We start from the raw sequence: 22,245 nt of genomic DNA, 5'->3' as shown, positions 1-22,245 counted from the left end.
GTGCGGAGCCCCTCATAGGGCTCAATCTCATGACCTGGAAATCATAACCCTGAGATCACAAGATGAACCAAAATCAGGAAGCAGACACTAAACTGACCGAGCCAGTGAGGCACCTTCATCCTTCCAGACTTTCATCATATTCAATCAACAGTGAAGAATTTGTTAGAATTATTAAAATAAAAAATACAGAAGTAAACATGTAAACTATGCAATTGGAAGCTATTGTCATCTGGGAGTGTATTCTGATTAAAATAACTTACTCTTTATCAGTTATGGACTTCTGGGAGAAGAAAAGTGGAATTTTAGTGGTTTCTTCCATCTGATGTTAAAAAATTTTTGTGGAAATCTCAAACATATACAAAAGTAGAAAGAATAATTCCTGTTGCTCAACTTCAAAAATTATCAACATAAGGCCAATCTTGTTTCATCTATATGCCCTATTCCCCCTACCATCTCACATTCCCCAGATTCTAAGCAGATCAAGAGATTTCTTAATATTCCATCCAACAGAGCTTAACACCAGAATTTTCTTGAATATTACTAATAGCTAGCAAGATTTTTATCTCAATGCTTTGCATTCTTGCCATCTGATGTTCCTATCTGATTGTCTTAAATTACTCCAATTGGTTAAAGAAAGGAAATTTAAGATTTAGGCATGAACAATAATTAAAAGTGCCAATGCTCTGAACATAAAAATTAAGTATTATAGAGGCAGAAAGCCTATTACTAACCTGAGTCACATTTTTGGTTGACACCTAGTTATAGTCCCTTAGTCTCCTGTATAAAATTAGATAGCAACACTATCTACCACACCATTTAGAAAAATGAAACTTGTGCTTTGATATTCTTTTAAAAAGTGAGCTGCCTAACCAGTTGTGCTTCTTTTTTTATTTTTTTTTTAAAGATTGTATTTATTTTTATTTATTCATGAGACACAGAGAGGCAGAGACACAGGCAGAGGGAGAAGCAGGCTCCCTGTGGGGATTCTAGGATCACACCCTGGGCCGAAGGCAGGCGCTAAACCGCTGAGCCACCCAGGGATCCCAATTGTGCTTCTTTTAATTGTTCTTAGCCTTTAGCTCAATGAATGAATCCTTGGTAAAGAAATATTCTCTTTCACTTGTAGAAGAATGGGGAAATAAAAAGATCTTATAGAATATTTTTAAAATTTGTATAATTCTCAACAAAATTTGCCACTTAAAGGCTTAAACATTTTTTAGATCAAATTTATAGTGTTCATTTAAACTATTTTTAAAATGTACAACTGTTTCTGTATATTCACAAGATTGTGCAATCATCACTAATTCCAGAACATTTTATCACCCCAAACAGAAATCCCCTTCTTCCCATCCCCTGACAACTAATCAACTTTCTGTTTTTACAGATTTGCCTATTCTGGCAATTTCATACAAATGGAATCATACAATACGAGGCTTTTGTGTCTGACTTCTATCACTTAGCATGTTCTTAAGGTTTGTTCATGATGCAGCCGAATCTGTACTTATTCCCTTCTGGCCAAATAATATTCCGTTGTGTGGCTACACCACATGTATTCATTCATCAGTTGATGGGTATTTGGGTGTTGTTTCCTATTTGGCTACTGTGCACAATTCCGTCATCAACATTCATGTACAAGTTTCTACACGAACATGTTTTCATTTCTCTCGGGTACACACCTAGCAGAATTACTGGATCATTAGCATAACCAAACTTAACGTTTTGAGGAACCGCCTATTTTCCTAACTGGGCTGCACTTTTTTACACTCCCACCAGCAGTGCATGAGGGTTCCAATTTCTCCATATCCTCATTAATTTTTTTGTTTTGTTTATAATTATAGATGCCTGGTTGGGATAAAAGTGGGATCTCATTGTGGTTCTGATTTGCATTTTCCTAATGACTAATGATATTGAGCATCTCATGTGCTTAGTGGCTATTTGTATTTCCTTGGAAAAATGTCTATTTAATCCTTTGTCCATTTTAAAATTGGGTGGTCTTGAGTTAGAAAGTTTGCATAAAGACGACACACAGAAATAAGAGCGGCAAGACTGAGCCATGATGATCTATTTTGGACTCAGACTCCATGCATAAAGTCAGACCTATCTCTATGAACCAAAACATTCTTGGTGCTTAATCGAACTAGAATAATGAAGGGATAATCTCCCGTGTCAGGGTCCCTCAAGTAGAATGGGACTTTTCCCTCATTAGAATTTCTGGTCAATCCCCAGACCCCACCCTATACTGTGGGCACTGGATAGGAGGTAGGGGAAAGATGAATGATGCCTGGCACGACTAGAAGTGCCACTTCCAATCCCACAGCGCCTGGCAAAAATTTTAAGACTACGGAGACAGACCTTTGCACAATCTCATAATGCCTATAAGCACCAACTTAAAAATAAAGCAACAAAGTACACATTCAAAGTAACTAACCTATAGGGCAGATAGATAAAAACTAACTTTAAGTGCTAGAGTAGATCTTAAATACTATACAAAGAATACAGACTCTTACATTAAATATAGGCATGGTTGCCATTAACTAATATTAATGTTACATGTTTTCCAAAATACTTTCCTACCTATTGTTGTTCCTAGGTTTCCCAGACAGATCAGCCCATGTGGATGTAAGTACTACTAAGTGTTCCAATTAGATGAGTCCAAAAGTACAGGGCTCACTACGTGGACCTGAACAGGAGGCTGAGGAGAAAATGGAGAAATCAGGGGTCATATGTGAAGTTGATACATAGTTGCTTCCTATGTATCTTTGGAAAATGTATGAAGGATTATATATTTTCTAAGTGAAAACTAATGACACTGCAGTACTTAGGCAGAACAACACTTAGAATATGATCTTTGCCATACAATGGAGATACATTAATTGTAATGAGAGAGTTACAGGTGCTTATTTAAAGAGGAAGAAACACATCAAGAGGCAGACACAAGATCTATAAACTACATTTATTGAGTGCTTACTGGGCAGTGGGCACAACATACAAAAGAGGTAGGATGGGGACAGGTTAAGAACTTTAAAAATTAAATATACATGTTAATTTACCCACTAATTCTACCAGGAAAATACAAAATTTGTACAACTTACACATTAATATGAAATTGTGATGCCTGTCAAAAGGATAAGCTATACATACAATGCAAAAAAATTTTTAAAATTGTGCTTAACATGAGAATTACCCTAAAATGGGTTGATAAAATGCCTATACAGCATTCTTTCTTATTACATACATATATTTTACCTTAAAGATTGCTTGAAAAGTACAAATCCTTTGATCCCCTTGCTGGGAAATCTGTGGCCAACAACTACATGTGCTGTTTCTCTAAGAAACACCATAGCATCTGCAGTCCATTTCTCCCTTAAAGTCCATCTTATTTTCAGCTTAGCTTACTAGCAAGTTCTCTTAGAACTGTTTATATCTCTTTTGTCTGATCATCTTCTTCAAGTTTCCTGATTTCATTTTTTAAACAATTTATAGTTTCACGACTTGCCTTTAATCTCTCCTTAAGCTCTGCAATTTCAAAGCTTGTTTTTTTCTTCGCAGCTTCTAATTTTTCTCTGGTTTTCACTTCAAGTTCTGCAACTAAGGAAAACATATTTTTATTGAACTATTTCATTTTTCTCACATCTAAAGTATGTCAGACAGTAATAAATATGGCATTTCCTTAGGTCAGTTTCCATGATGAAATGTAAACTTAAGACACATTAAACACAGGGAAGTGGGTAGAAAGTTTAAACTCTCACAAGAGAATCCAAGATGTTTTCTACAACTAAGGTTGAAATTATGGCCATTCACATTTTCTTTCCCAATTAAGATGTTAAGATATAATGTCCTAGTTTTTCTCCCCATACCCATGTTAATTTGGAAATAAGGTGGCATACAATCCAAGAGACACCCAGCCAATAAGAGCTAACTAAATAGCGCTCTTCAATATATGTACAGGTAAAACTTACATAGAATCACACCGGTAGGGCAGCCCTGGTGGCACAGCAGTTTAGCACCGCCTTCAGCCCAGGGCATGATCCTGAAGTCCTGGGATCAAGTCCCACATCGGGCTCCCTGAATGGAGCCTGCTTCTCTCTGTGTCTCTCTCATGAATGAATTAAAACAAACAAACAAACAAACCTCTTAAAAAAAAAAAAAAAAAGAATCACACCAGTAGAGGATCCCTGGGTGGCTCAGCGGTTGAGCACCTGCCTTTGGCCCAGGGTGTGATCTTAGAGGCCTGGGATGGAGTCCCACATGGGGCTCGCTGCATGGAACCTGCTTCTCCCTCTTCCTGTGTTTGCCTCTCTCTCTCTCTCTGTCTCTCATAAATAAATAAAAATCTTAAAAAAAAAAAACTTAGTTAAAAAAAGAAAAACAATCACACCAGTAAAACAAACCCTTACCTTTTTAAGAAAAAGATTAGCAGTAACCACCTAGGTTTAAATTCCAGCTGTACCATTTACTAGCTGTGCCACTGTTGTTATTTCTATGCCCACTTCCCATTATAATGATGCATATTATAACGAGAACATAATGAACACCTCATATTATGTGAAAAACATTTTTTAAAAATTTTAACTTCTGGTTTTATTTAAAACCTCCCAACATAGGCCTACAGTACAGCTCTCTGAAGTTTTATCTGATTTTTTTTTTTTTTTAAGATTTTATTTATTTGCCAGAGAGAGTGAGCCAGAGAGCACAAGACAAGGAGCGGGGGTGTAGGAGGGGGGGTGACAGGGGAGAAGTAGACTCTCCACTGAGCAAGGGAGCTGGATGTGGGCTCCTGCAGAGCTCAATCCCAGTATCCTGGGATCATGACCCGAGCCAAAGGTAAATGTTTAGCCAAATGAGCTACCCAGGTGCCCCTAACTTCTAGTTTTAATTGTCTCATTTAGTTTATTTTGCAACCTATTTCTTTCCCCCAAACTAGTTTTAATGGTTTTGCAGAAATTCTGGGAGATAATGTGCCCTTAGTTGAGTTTTTCTACTTTCTTGGTGTTTGTGGAATGATTCCTACTGGTATTAATGACCAGCTAGCATCTTAGGAAAGCAGACCTGTAAACTTTTATGTAAGAAGTTCATATGTAAAACTTTATTCAAAAATTTTAAACGAATTAATGTATATAAAGTATCTAGAATATGGTCAGGTACATAAAAAGCCATCCTAACTACCATTATGGTAGAGGAACACTAAATGATATTTAACCTTCTAAGCCTGTTATATAACAAATTACTAAAGACAATATCATTACTGCAAAATAGAATACACCTATTTAAATACCCCACTTGGACAGTGCAGCATTTTGTTTTACAAAGAAAAATGCCTACTTTTGTCTACCATTTCCATCTTGTGGACATTTCAGGTAACTGCTGCTGATGACTATTAAAGCACAGTTGTACTTTTTTTTAAAGATTTTGTTTTTTCAAGAAAGAGAGAGAGGCAGACACACAGGCAGGGGAAGAAGCAGGCTCCTCACAGGGATCAAGTCCGATGTGGGACTCAATCCTGGGGCCCCAATCACACCCCGAGCCGAAGGCAGCCGCTCAACCAGAGCCACCCACGTGTCCCATGGTTGTACTTTTGATAAAATGAACACTAACTCGAAGCAGCATGGTTTGGTGGGGGAGAAAAACGCTTTGAAATCAGAAACACTTTAGTTCAAATACAACCTTGGCCCCTTATTAGCTAACGCTGATATCTCCTAAGTCTCCCTCAATCTGGTTTCTATTTAGTATAGTTAAAACTGTATTTCTCAGAGGCTGAGGATTAAGTAATAAATGTAAAGCATCTAGCACATTAAAAACATGCAATATTTATACAGCTGGTGACTTTCTTTTTATGATACATTTTAAAATACAATAATACAATTTTATATTGTCAAAATGATCCTTATTTTTCTTTGTGATTTCTTTCACTGCTTTTAACTTTGAAATTGCTTTTGAAACAGAAATTAAAGGCTCAAAAATTAAAAGACTGAAAAGCGTAGATAATGAAAAAAATGTCTCCTTTCACTCCTGCCCCACCCACCCACCAGTGTTTCTTCCTGGAGACAATCAGTTTTAGGTTTATTTGGTATCTTTCCAGAAATAATTTGTCCACAGACCAGCACACATCACACTTAGATGTGTGATTTCTTCTCGTCCCCAAAACAAGTGGTATCACACTATCGACAAACTGCGCTACATCTTGCTTATGTCTAAAAGCCTATTCTGTATCTACCATACAGCTGTCTCATTCTTTTAATGGCTACAGATGATCTCACCTAATGGATATTAATCTGTCCCCTTTGATGTACATTGAGTATTTCCATTTTTTCTTTTACAAACAATGCTATATGTGTCTGCTGTGCAAAATCATTTCAGTATACTTGCGGGAAAATCAGCACATTGGTAGGATAAACTCCTGCAAGTACAACTGTTGGGTCGAAGGATATATGTATTTGTAACTTTGAAGGAATGGCAAATGACTCTTAAAGGTTCTATTAATTTACAATCCTACTGGCATTGTATGTCTGTTTCCCTACTGCATCAACTCCTTGGTCTCAGTTACCCAAAAAGGTTAAAAACGGTATTTCAGAGTAATTTGCATTCTATTTTTACTACTGAGGCTGACCAATCTTTTTAAGTTTAGAAGAGACATTTCTCCCTTTTTATGGATTGTCTGTCTTTCCTTTGCTATTTTTTCTATCATATTGACTTTTTAAAAATTGAGGTAGAACCGACATATTAGTTTCAGGTGTACAACATAATGATTCCATATTTGTATATACTGCAAAATGATCATCACAGTAAGTCTGTCACCACAGTTACAAAATTTTTTTTCCGGTGATGAGAACTTTTAAGATCTCTTAGCAACTTTACAATATGCGATACAGTATTGCTAACTAGTTACATCCCCATGACTTATTTATTTTATAACTGGAAGTTTGTGCCTTTTGACCCCTTTCAGCCATTTCACCAACCTCCCACCCTCACCTATGACAATCACCAATCTGGTCTCTATGAGCTTGTTTTAAGATTTATTTATTTTTAGGGATCCCTGGGTGGCGCAGTGGTTTAGCGCCTGCCTTTGGCCCAGGGCGCGATCCTGGAGACCTGGGATCGAATCCCACGTTGGGCTCCCGGTGCATGGAGCCTGCTTCTCCCTCTGCCTATGTCTCTGCCTCTCTCTCTCTGTGTGTGACTATCATAAATAAATAAAAATTAAAAAAAAAAAGATTTATTAAAGATTTATTTATTTTTAGATAAAGAGTGTGAATGCCTGTGTGAATAGGGGGAGAGGGTGAGAGAGGAGCAGACTCCCTGCTGAGTGTGAAGCCCAATGTCGTACTTGATCTCAACTCTGAGATCATGACCTGAGCCAAAAACTAAGAGTCAGACGCGCTTAATTGACCGAGCTGCCTAGGCACTGTGGGTTGTTTTGTTTGTTTGTTTGTTTTTTAATATTTCATATGGAAGTGAGATCATTTGGCATTTGTCTTTCTGACTTACTTCACTTAGCATAATGCCCTCAAGGTCCATCCATGTTGTCACAAATGTTAAGATTTCCTTCTTTTTTACGGCTGAATAATATTCCGTTGTGTATACACCCCATTTTCTTTATTCGTTCATCAATAGACACTTAGGTTGTTTTCATATTGGGCTATTGCAAATAATGCTGCAATTAAAATGGGGGACTCTATTAGCACCTCGATTTTCAATTAATATTTGTTTTCTTCAGAGAAATATCCAGAAGTGGCATTACTGAATCATATGGTAGTTCTGTTTTTAATTTTTTGAAATTTTCAAATTTCCATGCTGTTTTCCATAGTGGCTGCACCAACTTATATTCCTACCAACAGTGCATCAGGGTTTCCTTTTCTCTACATCCTTGCCAACACTTATTTCTTGTCCCTTAGATAACAGCCATTTTCTAGGTGTGAGGTCATATCTCATTCTAATTTTAAGTTGCATTTCTCTGAAGATTAGTGATACTGAGCACCTTTTCATGTACCTGTTGGCCATCTGTAGGTCTTCTTTGGAAAACGATCTCATTTTTAAACTGGATTATTTGCTTCTTTTTTGCTATTGAGTTGTGGAGTTCTTTGTTTTGGATATTAACCCCTTATCAGATATATAATCTGTAAATATGTTTTTTCCCATTCAGTATGTTGCCTTTTCATTTTGGTGGTGCTTTCCTTTGCTGTGCAGAAACTTTTTAGTTATCGGCATTTCTTACTGATGTGTAGGAGCTCTTTATACCTTAAGGAAACTAGTCATTTGTGATAGGAGTACGATATTTTTTCGTGGCTTGTCTGCCTTTAGACTTTGTTTAGAGCGTTTTACTATGCAAAAATTTTTATTCCTTTGCTCCCTCTCTCTCCATATCAATTAACAAACACATACTGAGTGAAAGGCACTTTGCCAGATGCTAGGGTGAGGCAGGAGAGAGACAAGGAAAAAAAATATGTATTACTATAGAAACCCCTAAGAAGGATGTTTTAAATTATTCACAAAGTATATGTACTTTCAGAAAGGTAAAAGACAGGGGATCCCTGGGTGGCTCAGCGGTGTAGCGCCTGCCTTTGGCCCAGGGCGCGATCCTGGAGTCCCGGGATTGAGTCCCGCGTCGGGCTCCCGGCATGGAGCCTGCTTCTCCCTCTGCCTGTGTCTCTGCCTCATTCTCTCTCTCTCTATGTCTATCATGAATAAATAAATAAATCTTAAAAAAAAAAAAAAGGGTAAAAGCCTCTCACATTCTCTGAAATACTTTTATTCCCTAATTACATTTAAAGATAGCTTTTCATTAATCTTGCTTAACCTGTCACTCAACCATTTTCTGTTTACTAGTCTTTGGTCATAAAGTCTGTGTGAAGAACCTTGCAGAACACAATTACAGTTGACCCTTGAACAACACAGACTTTAGGGGTGCTGACCACTCTCCCTTACCCAACCCGGTGACAGTCAAAACTGTGTATAACTTAACTTCCCAAACACTTCACTACTAAGAGACTACTGTTGACAGGAAGCCTTACTGACAAAGAATCAATTAACACATATTTTGAATATTATATATATTTAGTCTGTATAATAAAGTAAGCTAGAAAAAAATGTTAAAGGAAAATACATTTACAGTACTATACTGTATAGTATATTTTTTAACTCTTAAAAAATTTACTTTTATATATCCTTAGAAAAACAATAATAGTCACTAATCATAATCTTTTCACCATTATAGAATACATCATTTTTTAGGATTAATTATGAATTCATGGCACTTACATTCTGTTTCATGCTTATAGGCTCCTAATGTTAGCTGGCGAGATGTTGTTAACAATTGTTGCATCATTGCTGTTGGGTCTTGAAATATCTAATGGGATAGAATGAAAAAATAGCCCAATAACTTCAAAGTTCTATAACTTAAAATGCTTTTAAAATTCTCATTATAAAATCTTCTTACCATTTCATCATAGAACTCTGAAACCACTGTCTTTTTTCCCAGCATTGCATTGGTGTCTGACTGAAACAGCTTTAATAAATGATAGAGGGTTACCTGTGAAATAAAAACAGATGTCACATCTGTGCAATGGTTTTCATCACCGTGAGACATCATGATTTCTGTAACTGAATTAGAAAGTAGAATTAGTTAACATGTCAAATGCAGAATTATCTTAACTACAACTTACTGTGTGGCAAATCAAATTCTGTACTTCTGTTTTTCTATTAGGTATTATTGTCCATCCACATCTACTAAAGCTGAGTGTTTTAAAGAGGGTAGGTATGGATGTTATAAAACATCTCTACAGAAAGACTATGTAGAAAAATAACATGAAATACAGCTATAGAAACTAAGCTGGAAAATCATGAAGATGGGAATTTTTTTTACTTCCATAAGTGAAATCAGATTAATTTTGACAGTTATTCTGTGAAGATTAGTTTACAAATTTACAGAGGGAGAAAAGATTTGACACTTTCAAAATAAATAACCAATACTAAAATGCTCAGTGACGCCAAGATATTTTCTCTGGTGGTCTATAACATAATAAACAAAAGTCAGTCAATGTTAATTCACTTTGGTAGAAGCAACAGGTCTTCAAAATACATAAAAACATGTATAACATGAAATCAAAGGAAAAGCTTTGCAGCACAATGCGTGATTACTTGAGCAAAATAAAAGTTGGCTAGTAAAACAGTAGAGTTGATGTTGAAGGTGTAGAAACCAATTCAGAGGCCTCAAAGAATTTTCCAAACGGTTAGCTAAAATAATTATAAGGAGCATGTATCATACGCCATACTTAAAGATAATTTGACAAATTTCTCAAGTAGACAAAAAGGAGGTAAGACCACACAGGTGGATAAAGAGAAATTCACAACATGAAAAGCTAAGGGAGAAAACAGCAGCAGAGGTTGGAGCCAGCAGAGACAGGGAGGCTTCAAGCCCAACGCTACCAAGTACAGAAGTCAAGAATGCTTTGCGGTGGCTGGGCCTGTTAACCTTCCTTTCTCCAATCACTCAAAGACAAGAAAGCATATCCCCTGTGAAATTTAGACTTTTTTACCCAAACAATCAAGTATGAGGTAAAAATAACGATATTTTCAGGTAGCAATGGCTCTGAAGGTTTATTTCTCAGGCATCCTTTCTAAAAAAATTCCTCCAATGAAATGAAAAAAACCTGGAACAATGAAGAAAAAGGATCATCTGTCATGACATGAGGAGATGATGACAGGTCCTACTGAAAACTGAAAAATCTGAACACAGAGATTTAAATATATGAGATGCATGGGAGTAATTTCTAGAGAAACTGAAAACAATCATTGTAGTTTTCCTACGGAAGGGGCCAGAGATGGGATAAAGATGTGATGGGTTGAACTGTGTCCCCCTAAAAGATATGCCGAAGCCCTAACCCTCAGTACTAGTAAATGTGACCTTCTTTTGAAACAGATGTAATCAATTTAAGATGGGAGTTCTCAGGTTAAGCCCTAATCCAACATGACACAGAGACAAGGAGGGAGAGGAGCCAGGTGACAATGAAGGCAAAGATTTTAGTTATGCCACCAATGCCAAGAAACACCTGTGGCTACCAGGAACTAGTAGAGGCAAGAAAGGATCCTTCCCTAGAGGTTCTGGAGAGAGCATGACCAATACCCTTGATTTTGGACTTCTAGTGTCCAGAACTGTGAGATACCTGTTGTTTTTAGCCACTCAGCTTATGATGCTTTGTTATGGCAGCCCTAAGAAATTGACACAGGAGACTTCTATTTTTTGTTTTTAAAATCTTTTTTAAAACCATGTGCATATCTTAGTTTTACAATTTAAGAACTTAAAACTGTCATAAAACTGTCCTTCCTTGAATTTATTATTCAGACACCTAAAACCATTCATATAGATAAAGACAATGAAAAACGTAAAGACAGATGTCTCTAATTTTGACAGGTGTTTGAAGATTCTCAGAGCAATGAAAATGCCTATGCTAGCCATGAAAATATTTCTAGAATAAAAACCCAATTTTAGCTTTTTTTTTTTTTTTTTTTGGAACAACCATTCCTTTTAGAATGGTTTAATATATAATAGGTTACTGGGTAACAGAAATAAATCACACATTACTTTTGTCTTTCTTTTATATTTTAAATAAGCCTTCATGACTTAAAGAGCCAACAATTACTAAAGTATAATGGTTTCATCATACTAAAAGAATACGACATCAGTTCTTGGGTAATAAAATTTAGGCCTGTGTAGATCTGTATGGAAACGTATTCAATAAATTAATTACTGCAGAAGTACAATAACCATTCTTTCCAAGAGTGGACTTTGAGAATGGTTTCATAATGAAGTTATATGACACAATGACTTCTTTCAGAGGTGTATTTTCCAATTGGGAGTGGTGGGTAAGACAGATGAAGGACAGCCAGGTGAGGCTATGCAATCTCACAAAGTTAAAAAGAGTTTCTGCCCCAGTAGCAGATTTTTCTTCTCTCTCAACATCTGCTGTATTTCTGTGTTTTCTCCCTAACAGACTATTTTCATTAAGGACAAGAGCAGTATCTCATCCTTGTATCCTTGAATAGTATATTGGCAAATAATGGACATTAATAATTTCTTGCCAGGTAGAATATAATGTCTTTTCAAAGTATTTTTTTTTTTTTTTAAGATTTTGTTTATTTGACAGAATGTGAGAAAGCATAAGCAGGGGGCAGCAGCACAGGGAGAGCAAGAAGCAGGCTCCCCACTGAGCAGGGAGCCCAACGCGGGGCTCATTCCCAGGACCCTGAGGATCATGACCTGGGTCAAAGGCAGATACTTAACTGAGTCACCCAGGTGCCCTGTTGAGAGTATTCTAGAAGGACAAAAAGAAGATAGGAGATCTGGAAACCTCATCACATGGAAAATAGTTAAATGAGCTATAAATGTTATTTGGGAGAAAAAAAAAACAAATGTATGAATAGTTATCAGTAAAAAACTGAATGAAGCTTAACATAAACTAGAGCTTTCTTACCACTTGAACTACCCCAAATATGAATAGGATGTTTCACTTAACAACAAAACTCAATAGTCTCTCTACTGGAGACAGCAAGACCAAACAAGACTCTCACTTTGAATTCCTATGTAGGAAGAGTGTGGCCTCTATCTGTTGGTCCTAAATATTACTGTGCACCAGAATCACCCGGGGTGTTGGCCCCAATCCAAACCTACTAAATCAGACTCTCCAGGGGATGGGATCCAGAGTTTCCATTTTTAAAAAATTCCGATATCTTTGGTGCAGTCCACTAAGAACTAATTTTCTGAACTACAGGCCCAAGTCACAGCTCCTTTAGAAGCACATACAATTTTCAAAATGTAACCTGATTACTAAAGTGTAAATGTTTGGTGCTAAAGGAATGAACTCAATCTACCAAGATGAAAATTAATGGTGATGACCTGAAACTAGGGTTAAATACCAACAATAACAATGTGGAAGGAGAGAGCCATAACTGAGTTGTGACCCTATGGGTTTACAAACAGAACAAGTTGAGTGGTTTTAGCCAAAAGAAAGGGTAATGGAAAGAATGTGAGGTCTGAATGCAAATAACTTGGGTTCAAAAACTAGTTCTGCCACAGTTTGTGTTTTTGAGCATATGACTTGATCCCCAAACCTTAGAATCCTCATCTCTAAGATGATATCATCAATCTCACAAAACTCCTGAGGGATCAAAGTGAAAGTTTTAAGGGACTTTTTACATTACCAAGCAATAATCTAATAAGAGATCAAACGAAAAAAAAAATCAGTGGTTATAAATAAAAATTCATGAATAAAATAGAAAGTAAAGCTGCTAATACTGATAGCAACTTGAAAAAGCAGAAAGACTGTTGCTAGGGTTTTTTTTACTATAAAAAGCTGGATACTCTCATTCCAGACAACAAATGGATTAGTCTTATTACTGATAACCAAATAATTATTAATGAATTTTAAGCTTTTTTGCTATAGTAATCACATTATTCCATGGTTTCTTTCTGAGAAATGTCCACATTATATCCCTTCTTTCCATGCTTGAAAACTAAGTTTCGAGATGCACTCCCCATAAAAATGAAAAACCTTACTTAACTCATGGCAAGATACATACATCATGCTAAAAGCTTACATAAAGTTTATCTGAATAAAAATGTTAACACATAACAAACTATTCATTAAGTATATAACATTTTTACGATTATAAAAATCTATTTTATGCAAAGATTATTATTACTCACAGGTCTTTCATTAGGATCAATGAAAAATATTTTGATGATTATTTCAAATTCACCCCATCCTGTTTCAGTAATTTCATATGGAGGTTTAGTAACAACTGAAGAGAAAAAAAAATAAAACAATTATAAATTATAAATAATTGATAGTCTTCTACATCTTTTTAAATTTGTTAAATTTTCTATTATGAATCAAAAAACTGTACTGTACCTCTTAAAGGATTGCCATAGCTCTCATGTAATTTAAATTGGATTTTCTTCACATATGCTGACATATCCTACAATACAGAGGAATTAATTAGTTCTGCCATCTACAATAAAAATAGTAAAATATACTGAGTATTGTACCTAATTTTATAAAATATACTTTCCCTCAAATGTTATGGAATCTAATTTTATTTTATTTTATTTAAACTTTTATGTACAGTTAACATTTCATAGTTTCAGGTGTACAATATAGTAATTCAACAATTTCACACATTACACAGTGCTTGCTATGACAAGTGCACTCCTTAATCCCCACTGGATTCCTAATTTTCTAAAAAACATGAGTTATACCCAGATTTGGTATTTATTTATTTTTTATTTTTTTTAAAGATTTTATTTTATTCATTCATGAGAGACACAGAGTGAGAAAGAGAAAAAGAGAGAAAGAGAGGGGTGGGGGCAGAGGGAGAAGCAGGCTCTGTGCAGGGAGCCTGACGTGGGACTCGATCCCGGGTCTCTAGGATCACAACCTGGCCCAAAGGCGGCACTAAACCACTAAGCCACCAGGGCTGCCCTTGGTATTTACTTTAAACAAAGGACACTTTGAATTCTTTCAGAACTCATACGGGAATATACCCATCAATCATTCACTTGTTTTGCAAATCCTATTTTTATATATCTCTACAGACAATGCTCTAAATTAATTTTGATTTTCTTTTTAAAATTTATTTGGCAGAGATAAAGGGAGAAAGAGAGAGAGAGAGAACAAGCAGGGGGAGTGGCAGGCAGAGGAAGAGGGAGAAGCAGACTCCCTGCCAAGCAAGGAGCCTGATGGATCCCACCAGGACCCTGGGATCATGATCTGAGCTGAAGGCAGATTCTTTTTTTTTTTTTTAAATTTTTATTTATTTACTTATGATAGTCACAGAGAGAGAGAGAGAGAGAGAGAGGCAGAGACACAGGCAGAGGGAGAAGCAGGCTCCATGCATCGGGAGCCTGATATGGGATTCGATCCCGGGTCTCCAGGATCACGCCCTGGGCCAAAGGCAGGCGCCAAACCGCTGCGCCACCCAGGGATCCCTGAAGGCAGATTCTTAACCAACGAAGCTACCGAGGTGCCCCAAAGATAGATAGATAGATAGATAGATAGATAGATAGATAGATAGATAGATAGATAGATAGATAGATAGATTTACTTACTTATTTATTTAATTAATTAATTAATTTATTTATTAATTATTGGGGGAGGAGTAGAGAGGTGGGAAGATTTTTATTTTCTATAAAAACATTTCCAACATACTTTATAGAAATAAGCACATAAATTAAAGCACATCTAAGAACTAAGCAAGTTTAAAGAACAAAATTCTATTATACAAAGCTAAGGTCAACTAAACTAAGCAACCTAGAACCATCAGACAGAAAACTCAATTTTATTTTGAAGCACAGGAGCATATTCACTAGTGCTGGCACGCAAAAGGGATTCTCCTAGGAAAAGTGGCTTTTTCAAAAAAATTCATTGTAGAAAAATAAGAAGATGCAAAACAGAATCAGTCACACTTGACAGTAGTGTTCATTAATCTTTTTATTTGCTTTCACGACATTTTTTATGTGATTATCCACATTTTTAAAAAACTGAGGTCATATAATGATATACTGATACCTGCTTTCATCACTTTATATTATGAACATTTTTTGCAGATTTTCATAAGCACGTTTGAAGACTCTTTGGGAAAACATTCATTATTTTCTACAAATATGAGTGACTACCAATATTGGGTACCTGATGCTACAATGGTAAATAACAGATTCTTATCCTTAGGGTAGGGAGCTGACAAGAAAACCAGCATTTCAATGTTACCTGTGTAGGGAGGGCAATATGTATAAATTTGCAGGAATGGCATCTAATCTAGATCTTTGGAGATCAAGAGAGTAGCTCAAAGGGAAATACACTTAAGCTAAGACCTAAAGAAACACTAAGAATGGAGTAGGTAGGAAGGAATGAATAAAGATAATTAAGAGTGTCCCTTTGGGAAACTGAGAGTAATCTAGTATTGATGGAATTAATGTAGAGTATAAGGAAATGATGAGGCAAACACAGCAAGGGATAAGAATGCAGACAGAATTAGGAAAGACCACGGCAGACTTTCTAAAATCTTCTTTTAATTAAAGATTATATTTTTAAGTCATCTCTATACCCAACATGGGGCTTGAACTCACAACCCCAGATCAAGAGTCACAAGCTCTACTGACTGCCTGACTGAGCCAGGCACCCCTAAAATATGATAGTTTTAACTTTATCCTGAGGGCAACAGGTAGTCACTGAAGGGTTGTTGTTTTAAATAAGACCTTTTTTTTTTTTTTTTTTTTTTTTTTTAATTTTTATTTATTTATGATAGTCCCAGAGAGAGAGAGAGAGAGAGAGAGAGAGAGAGAGAGAGGCAGAGACATAGGCAGAGGGAGAAGCAGGCTCCATGCACCGGGAGCCTGATGTGGGATTCGATCCCGGGTCTCCAGGATCGCGCCCTGGGCCAAAGGCAGGCGCCAAACCGCTGCGCCACCCAGGGATCCCTAAATAAGACCTTTATCAAGATATTCACACACCACACAATTCCCCCGTTTATAATGACTATTCAATGGTTTTTTAGTACATTCAGAATTGTACAGCCATCCCCACAATCAATTTTAGAATATTTTTATCACACAAAAAGAAACCCCACATCCAACAGCACTCAATTCTAAGTCCCTCCTTGCCTCATCCACTGGCAACCACTAATCAATTTTCTGTGTCTATGGATTTGCCTATTCTGGACATTTTATAAAAATGGAATCATCCAATATATGATTTTGGTCTGGCTTCTTTCACTTACAATAATGTTTCTAAATTTATTCCATGTGGTAGTAGCATATATCAGTACTTTATTTCTTTTACTAATAATATTCCATTGTATGGATGTGCTGTACTTTATTTATCCATTCATCAGCTGAAAGATATTTGAGGTGTTTCCATTTTTTTGGCTATCATGAATAATGCGGCTACGAATATTCATACACAAGTTTTTGTGTGAATTTTCAAGGGTTTTATATTGAGAAATATTCATTCAATGAGTATCTGCTGAATACCTACTATGGACTATGTTCCAGGCATTAGAGATTCAGCAGCAAAACAAAATTACCAGCAGCCAGATTATACAGTGTTTTGTCTTTCACCTTCTCTGATGGTCTTATTAACAAATTGTTCCAGGACGCCTGAGTGGCTCAGTGGTTTAGCACCTGCCTTCAGCCCAGGGTGTGATCCTGGAATCCCGGAATCGAGTCCCATGTGGGGCTCCCTGCATGGAGCCTGCTTCTCCCTCTGCCTGTGTCTCTGCCTCTCTCTCTCTCTCTCTCTCTCTCTCTGTGTCTCTCATGAATAAATAAAATCTTAAAAAAAAATTGTTCCTAAAAAGTGTTAACTACTCTTCCTGAAACACCTGATTAAATACTGGGCTAACTTAATACATGATTGGAACATATACTCTGCTTATAGCATGGTTCTTGTTACCATAACTTAAAAGTGACTATAAAATATTACAATTTATCTTCAATCAAAACCAAACTGTGGTTTCAAAAAAGTTATAGAAGAAACAAGTGCCTACCTCATTTCTATATGGTTTTACATACACGGTCCACTGATGGGTGTGCCCATCCTCTTCTCTTTTCTTTCCAAAATATCGAGCAACATTACCATAAACTATTGGCTTAACGATAGTAACCCCCTAAAAGAAAAGTAATTTCAACACCAATTAATTTTGTATCATTACCCAAATATACAGAATAAGAGCTCTGAAAACTTGTTTTAAGAAATGGCAGGCAATCTAAATACCTAGCGTTTGCCTATAACATGGATTTCTCTCAAAAAATCAACTGTAGACAATAATCATTTAATATTAACACAAGTAACTAAATACCAGATTAATTACAATGTTCCCACTTTGAAAATGTAGATTTAAATCATGTAAAAATATTTTTTTCTTTCTTTTTTTTGAAGAAAGGTGAAGTGTTCTTTATTCACAAACCTTAAAGTGAGCCTCCGGAATTAAGACTGCCAATTTTGACTGCCACCACCTGATGGGAACAATGTCCTGATTTACCAGCTTATGGCAGTGTTTTCCAAAGCACAGTACAAATACTAAAGGCTGTCTGGGAAAGGACTTTAGGTAGAATTAGGACAAACATTTTTTTTTAATCTATTACTTATGTGTTAAGTTCTGAGGTGTAGGTACATGTTTCTCATCGCATCTGGTTAAGGGTAGAGGTATTGACTGTTGCCATATTATTATGGAAAGGAGAGACAGGTTTCAAGTGAGGAGAAAATGTTGAATTGTTGCACATGAAACTTGAAACTATGTTCAACAGTAAGAATGTATCTGAAAGTCAAAGAGCAAGATAGACCACATGTGAAAAGGGCTGTGCCAATGTAGTCAACAGTTAATAAGAAGCGAGGAAAAGCAGTGAACAAATGGAAAAGCTGGATAATTAAAAATCCAATCTCTATTAGCCTCAAGATAGTCCAGAAGAAGGCAAGCAGTTTGTATGAGAATTTAAATAATCTCAGTAAATGTTCTCTGACGCGCCGACAGGTGGGGCATCAGGTTCATCGCCTGAATAAAATGAGCACAAGAAGCACTGGCGTGGGGCGCAGATTACAGATGCTGCAGCTGTTACTGTAGCTAAAACTTGCAGATTTCCTCAGTGATGCAAAGGGAGTTCATCTGTCAATAGACTTTCTAGCTGAAGGAAATTTCTCTAAATTGAACAGTCAAATCCCAGCGAAAGAAATTTATTGAAATTGGAAAAAGATGCCTACAAGAACAATTAGTAAATCCTTAATTTTAAAGCTTTACATGACATGCACTCTTTTGTGGAAAAGTATGTGAGGACTCCAAGCCTAATTTTCTCAAATCACTTTGGACTTAACTTTTTGAACCTTACAGGATTACAAGTAGAGAAAGTTTGTTGTTGTTTTTTAAAAAAAGATTTTATTTATTTATGAGAGAGAGAGGCAGAGACTGGCAGACGGAGAAGCAGGCTCCATGCAGGGAGCCCAATGACATGGGACTGGATCCTGGGTCTCCAGGATCATGCCCTGGGCTGCAGGTGGCGCTAAACTGCTGAACCCCCAGGCTGGCCCAAGTAAAGAAAGTTCTAAGTTCTCCAAAAGTTAACATTTTTTAAAGCCTTCAATAGCACTTTCCTATCCATTCAAAGACTTGCCCAAAGCTTGGACAAAAGATATACTTACAAAGTTCCTAGTACTATGGATTTTACCTGCCATCTTTCCCTTTCTGTTAAATGTTGGTAGTTTCTTAAGTTTTCCAATAATTCCTACTTTACAGGGGATATTAAAGCACCATGCGTGATACAGTTGTATACAGCTGAGAGTACAGAGGTTGGTGCAAACGGGGCTCCCTTCTTTTTATTTTTTTTTTTAAGATTTTATTTATTCATGAGAGAACAGAGAGAGAGAGAGGCAGAGGGAGAAGCAGGCTTCATGCAGGGAGCCCGACGTGGGACTCATCCCGGGTCTCCAGGATCACACCCCGGGCTGCGGGCTGCAGGCTGCAGGCGGTGCTAAACAGCTGAGCCCCCAGGGGATTCCCCCTCCCTTCTTCTTTTTTTTTTTTCATTCATTCATTCATTCATTCATTCATTCATTCATTCATTCTGATAGACATAGAGAGAGGCAGAGACACGGGCAGAGGGAGAAGGCGGCTCCATGCAGGGAGCCCTACGTCGGATGTGGGACTCGATCCCAGGTCTCCAGGATCACGCCCTGGGTTGCAGGCGGTGCTAAACCGCTGAGCCACCAGGGGATACCCCTCCCTTCATTTTAAAGAGAAATTTCCTTTTCTGCAATGAGTCGAAAATCAGAGAAGGGTTGTAAACACAGCTGTTCCATCAAGAACCAGATAGTCTTGCCTTAAAAGCCAAGGTGCCAGGGGATCCCTGGAGGGCTCAGCGGTTTAGCGCCTTCCTTCGGCCCAGGGAACGATCCTGGAGTCCCGAGATCGAGTCCCGCGTGGACTCCCTGCATGGAGCCTGCTTCTCCCTCTGCCTGTGTCTCTATCCGGCCCCTCTCTCTGTGTGTGTCTCTCATGAGTAAATAAATAATAAAAAAAAAGTCTTAAAAAAAAAAAAAGCCAACATGCCAGGCAACGTAGGAAAGCGGGAGGGTGGGCAGCTTGGGGGGCTCAGCGGTTTGGCGCCGCCTTCGGCCCAGGTCGTGACCCGGGGTCCCAGCATCGAGTCCCACGTCGGGCTCCCCGCACGGAGCCTGCTTCTCCCTCCGTGTCTCTGCCTCTCTCTCTCTCTGTCATGCATAAATAAACAAAATCTTAAAGAAAGTGGGAGAGTTAATGTGTCCGTGCGGACCAACTTGCAAAAGAAAAGGAACCTTAGTGACCGTCGTCTCCGAGCCTTGATGCTAGGGCGGCGGCCGCCGTGGGGCCGCGGGGCCGCGGGGCCGCGGTTCTGACCCCGCTCCCCGCCCGCCCTTCAGGCCCCACCTGCACACGCACGGGGTCACCTGGCGAGGCCGCCGCGGGGCCCGGATCAGCAACGTCCACGCCCCCCGTCACGCCATCACGGGACGAGGCGAGCGCAGAGCCGGCCAAGTCGTAGCCGAAACGCAACCCAAGCCCCACCGAGTGCCCGTGTCCCCCGCGCAGCCGCTGCCTCGCGCTCGTCCAGGAGCCGCAGCTCACGCCCCGGCCGAGAAGGCGCGACCGGGACCCCCGCCCCGAGAGCCGCGCGGACGGCGGCGCGAGCCGGGCACTGACCTTCACTCTCCCGCCGGAGTCAGGCCCAAATTCGGCCATTCTCTTGAACATATTGTCCTACGGAAGAAGCCGCCGCCGCCGCCAGGGAAACAGACCGGGGCCGGCGGGGTCGCCGCTCCCGTCAGAGGCCACGCTCCTCCCGCGCGGGGCCCAGGCGGCTGCTTCCTGGCGGAGCGAGGGCGCGGCGCCGACGAGCGGCCAAGTCCTGGCGGGAGGCGGGAGGCGGGCGGCGGGAGGCGGCGGGAGGCGGGCGGCGGGGCGGGCGGCGGGCGGCGGGAGGCGGCGTCCCGGAAGCGCGTGGAGCCCCGCGCGCTGAGAGCCCCACGGAAGCAGGAGCGCCGGCGGAGCGAGTGCGCAGGCGCAGGGAGCTGGCGGCGCGAGTGCGCAGGCGCAGGCCGTGGCCCAGCCGGCGGGGCGTGGCCGGGTGGGGCGTGGCCGAGGCGGGAGGGGGCGTGGCGGTGGTCCTGACGCGCCCCCAGGCCCGGTGCCTACGGAACCACCCAGAGGTTGGCTTTCGGAGCTCGTGCGGGTCGATTCGGAGGTCAAGTTCGCACACCCCGCTGGCCCGCCCGCAGCTTTTCGTCGTTTTCAGCCAGCCCTCCGAGCGTGAAGCGCCGATTTGTTATTTACCGGCTTCTCCCTTTCCCTGCTCTCTTTCCCGGAGGCGGTACCGCAGGCCGCAGAACAGGGCGCCGGCTCCCTCGCTGCGCCCGCAGGGATCGGGGCCGCGCTAGGCGCCTGCGCGTCGGCTGCAGCCTGAGATGCCGGCGGGCGCTCGTCGCTGCGGCCCGGCCCCTGTGGCCTAGGCTCCCCGGCTCTCAAAGCCCGGCTCTGACGTCAGCCCTCGCGCCCCCCCCCCCCCTTTTTTTTTTTTTAAAGATTTCATTTATTTATCCATGAGAGACACACAGAGAGAGAGGCAGAGGGAGAAGCGGGCTCCGTGCAGGGAGCCCCTTGCGGGACTCGGTCCCTGGATCCCGGGTCACGATCCGGGCGAAGGCGGCGCTAAACCGCTGAGCCCCCGGCTGCCCCCTCCCACTCTTTTAGAGGATGACGTCGCGGGGAACCTCGCTCAGAAGACAGACCACCGCGCCAGCTTTGGTTTCCCCAATGTTTTCCCATCCACTTTCCTGCCCCTTTCCCTGTACGTTGCGCTTTTTCCCATAAGAAGAATGACGTTTAAACCTTTCTCATTAAGAACAGCATGAAGGTTCCTTAAAAAAAAAAAAAACCTACTGTGCTAGATCTAGCAATTGCACTACTTGGTATTACCCAAAGGATAAAAAAATACCGCTGTTTAGAGCAGCGTTAGCAATAGTAACCACGTGAGGGCAGCCTGGGTGGCTCAGCGGTTTAACACCAGCCTTGGGCCCAGGTCGTGACCCAGGTTCCAGGGATGGAGTCCCACATCAGGCTCCCTGCATAGAACCTGCTTCTCTCTCTGCCTGTGTCTCTGTCTCTGTCTCTATCTGTCTGTCTCTCTCTCTCTGTGTCGCTCATGAATAAAATATTTAAAAACAAAAAATA

General features: G+C 39.8%; 1 protein-coding gene across 8 annotated transcripts in view; it reads right to left on the bottom strand.

Annotated features, from left to right (window-relative positions):
* Nucleotides 1–20,939, bottom strand: part of YEATS4 (YEATS domain containing 4) — a 76,252-nt gene extending 55,313 nt beyond the window's left edge. For 5 of the 8 annotated variants that reach the window (XR_005365398.1, XR_005365402.1, XR_005365400.1 and 2 more), the window contains exons 1-8: nucleotides 20,719–20,939; nucleotides 17,536–17,655; nucleotides 13,905–13,971; nucleotides 13,700–13,794; nucleotides 9,434–9,526; nucleotides 9,256–9,343; nucleotides 3,497–3,588; nucleotides 2,575–2,692 (exon numbers count right to left, since the gene is read on the bottom strand). Coding sequence is in view for 3 of the 8 variants with exons in the window: in XM_038549977.1 (XP_038405905.1) it covers nucleotides 3,419–3,588; nucleotides 9,256–9,343; nucleotides 9,434–9,526; nucleotides 13,700–13,794; nucleotides 13,905–13,971; nucleotides 17,536–17,655; nucleotides 20,719–20,769 (684 nt within the window). In the remaining 5 variants the exon portion in view is untranslated. Of the gene's footprint in view, nucleotides 1–2,574; nucleotides 2,693–2,934; nucleotides 3,589–7,594; nucleotides 7,652–8,083; nucleotides 8,673–9,255; nucleotides 9,344–9,433; nucleotides 9,527–13,699; nucleotides 13,795–13,904; nucleotides 13,972–17,535; nucleotides 17,656–20,718 lie in introns of those variants that run through there. The other 3 variants (XM_038549977.1, XM_038549980.1, XM_038549978.1) reach the window with 3 other exon arrangements.
* Nucleotides 20,940–22,245: the final 1,306 nt, after the last annotated feature.

The sequence above is a fragment of the Canis lupus genome, chromosome 10, assembly GCF_011100685.1.
Source record: "Canis lupus familiaris isolate Mischka breed German Shepherd chromosome 10, alternate assembly UU_Cfam_GSD_1.0, whole genome shotgun sequence".
Classification (NCBI taxonomy): Eukaryota; Metazoa; Chordata; class Mammalia; order Carnivora; family Canidae; genus Canis; species Canis lupus.
This window is presented reverse-complemented; position numbering and strand designations above follow the sequence as displayed.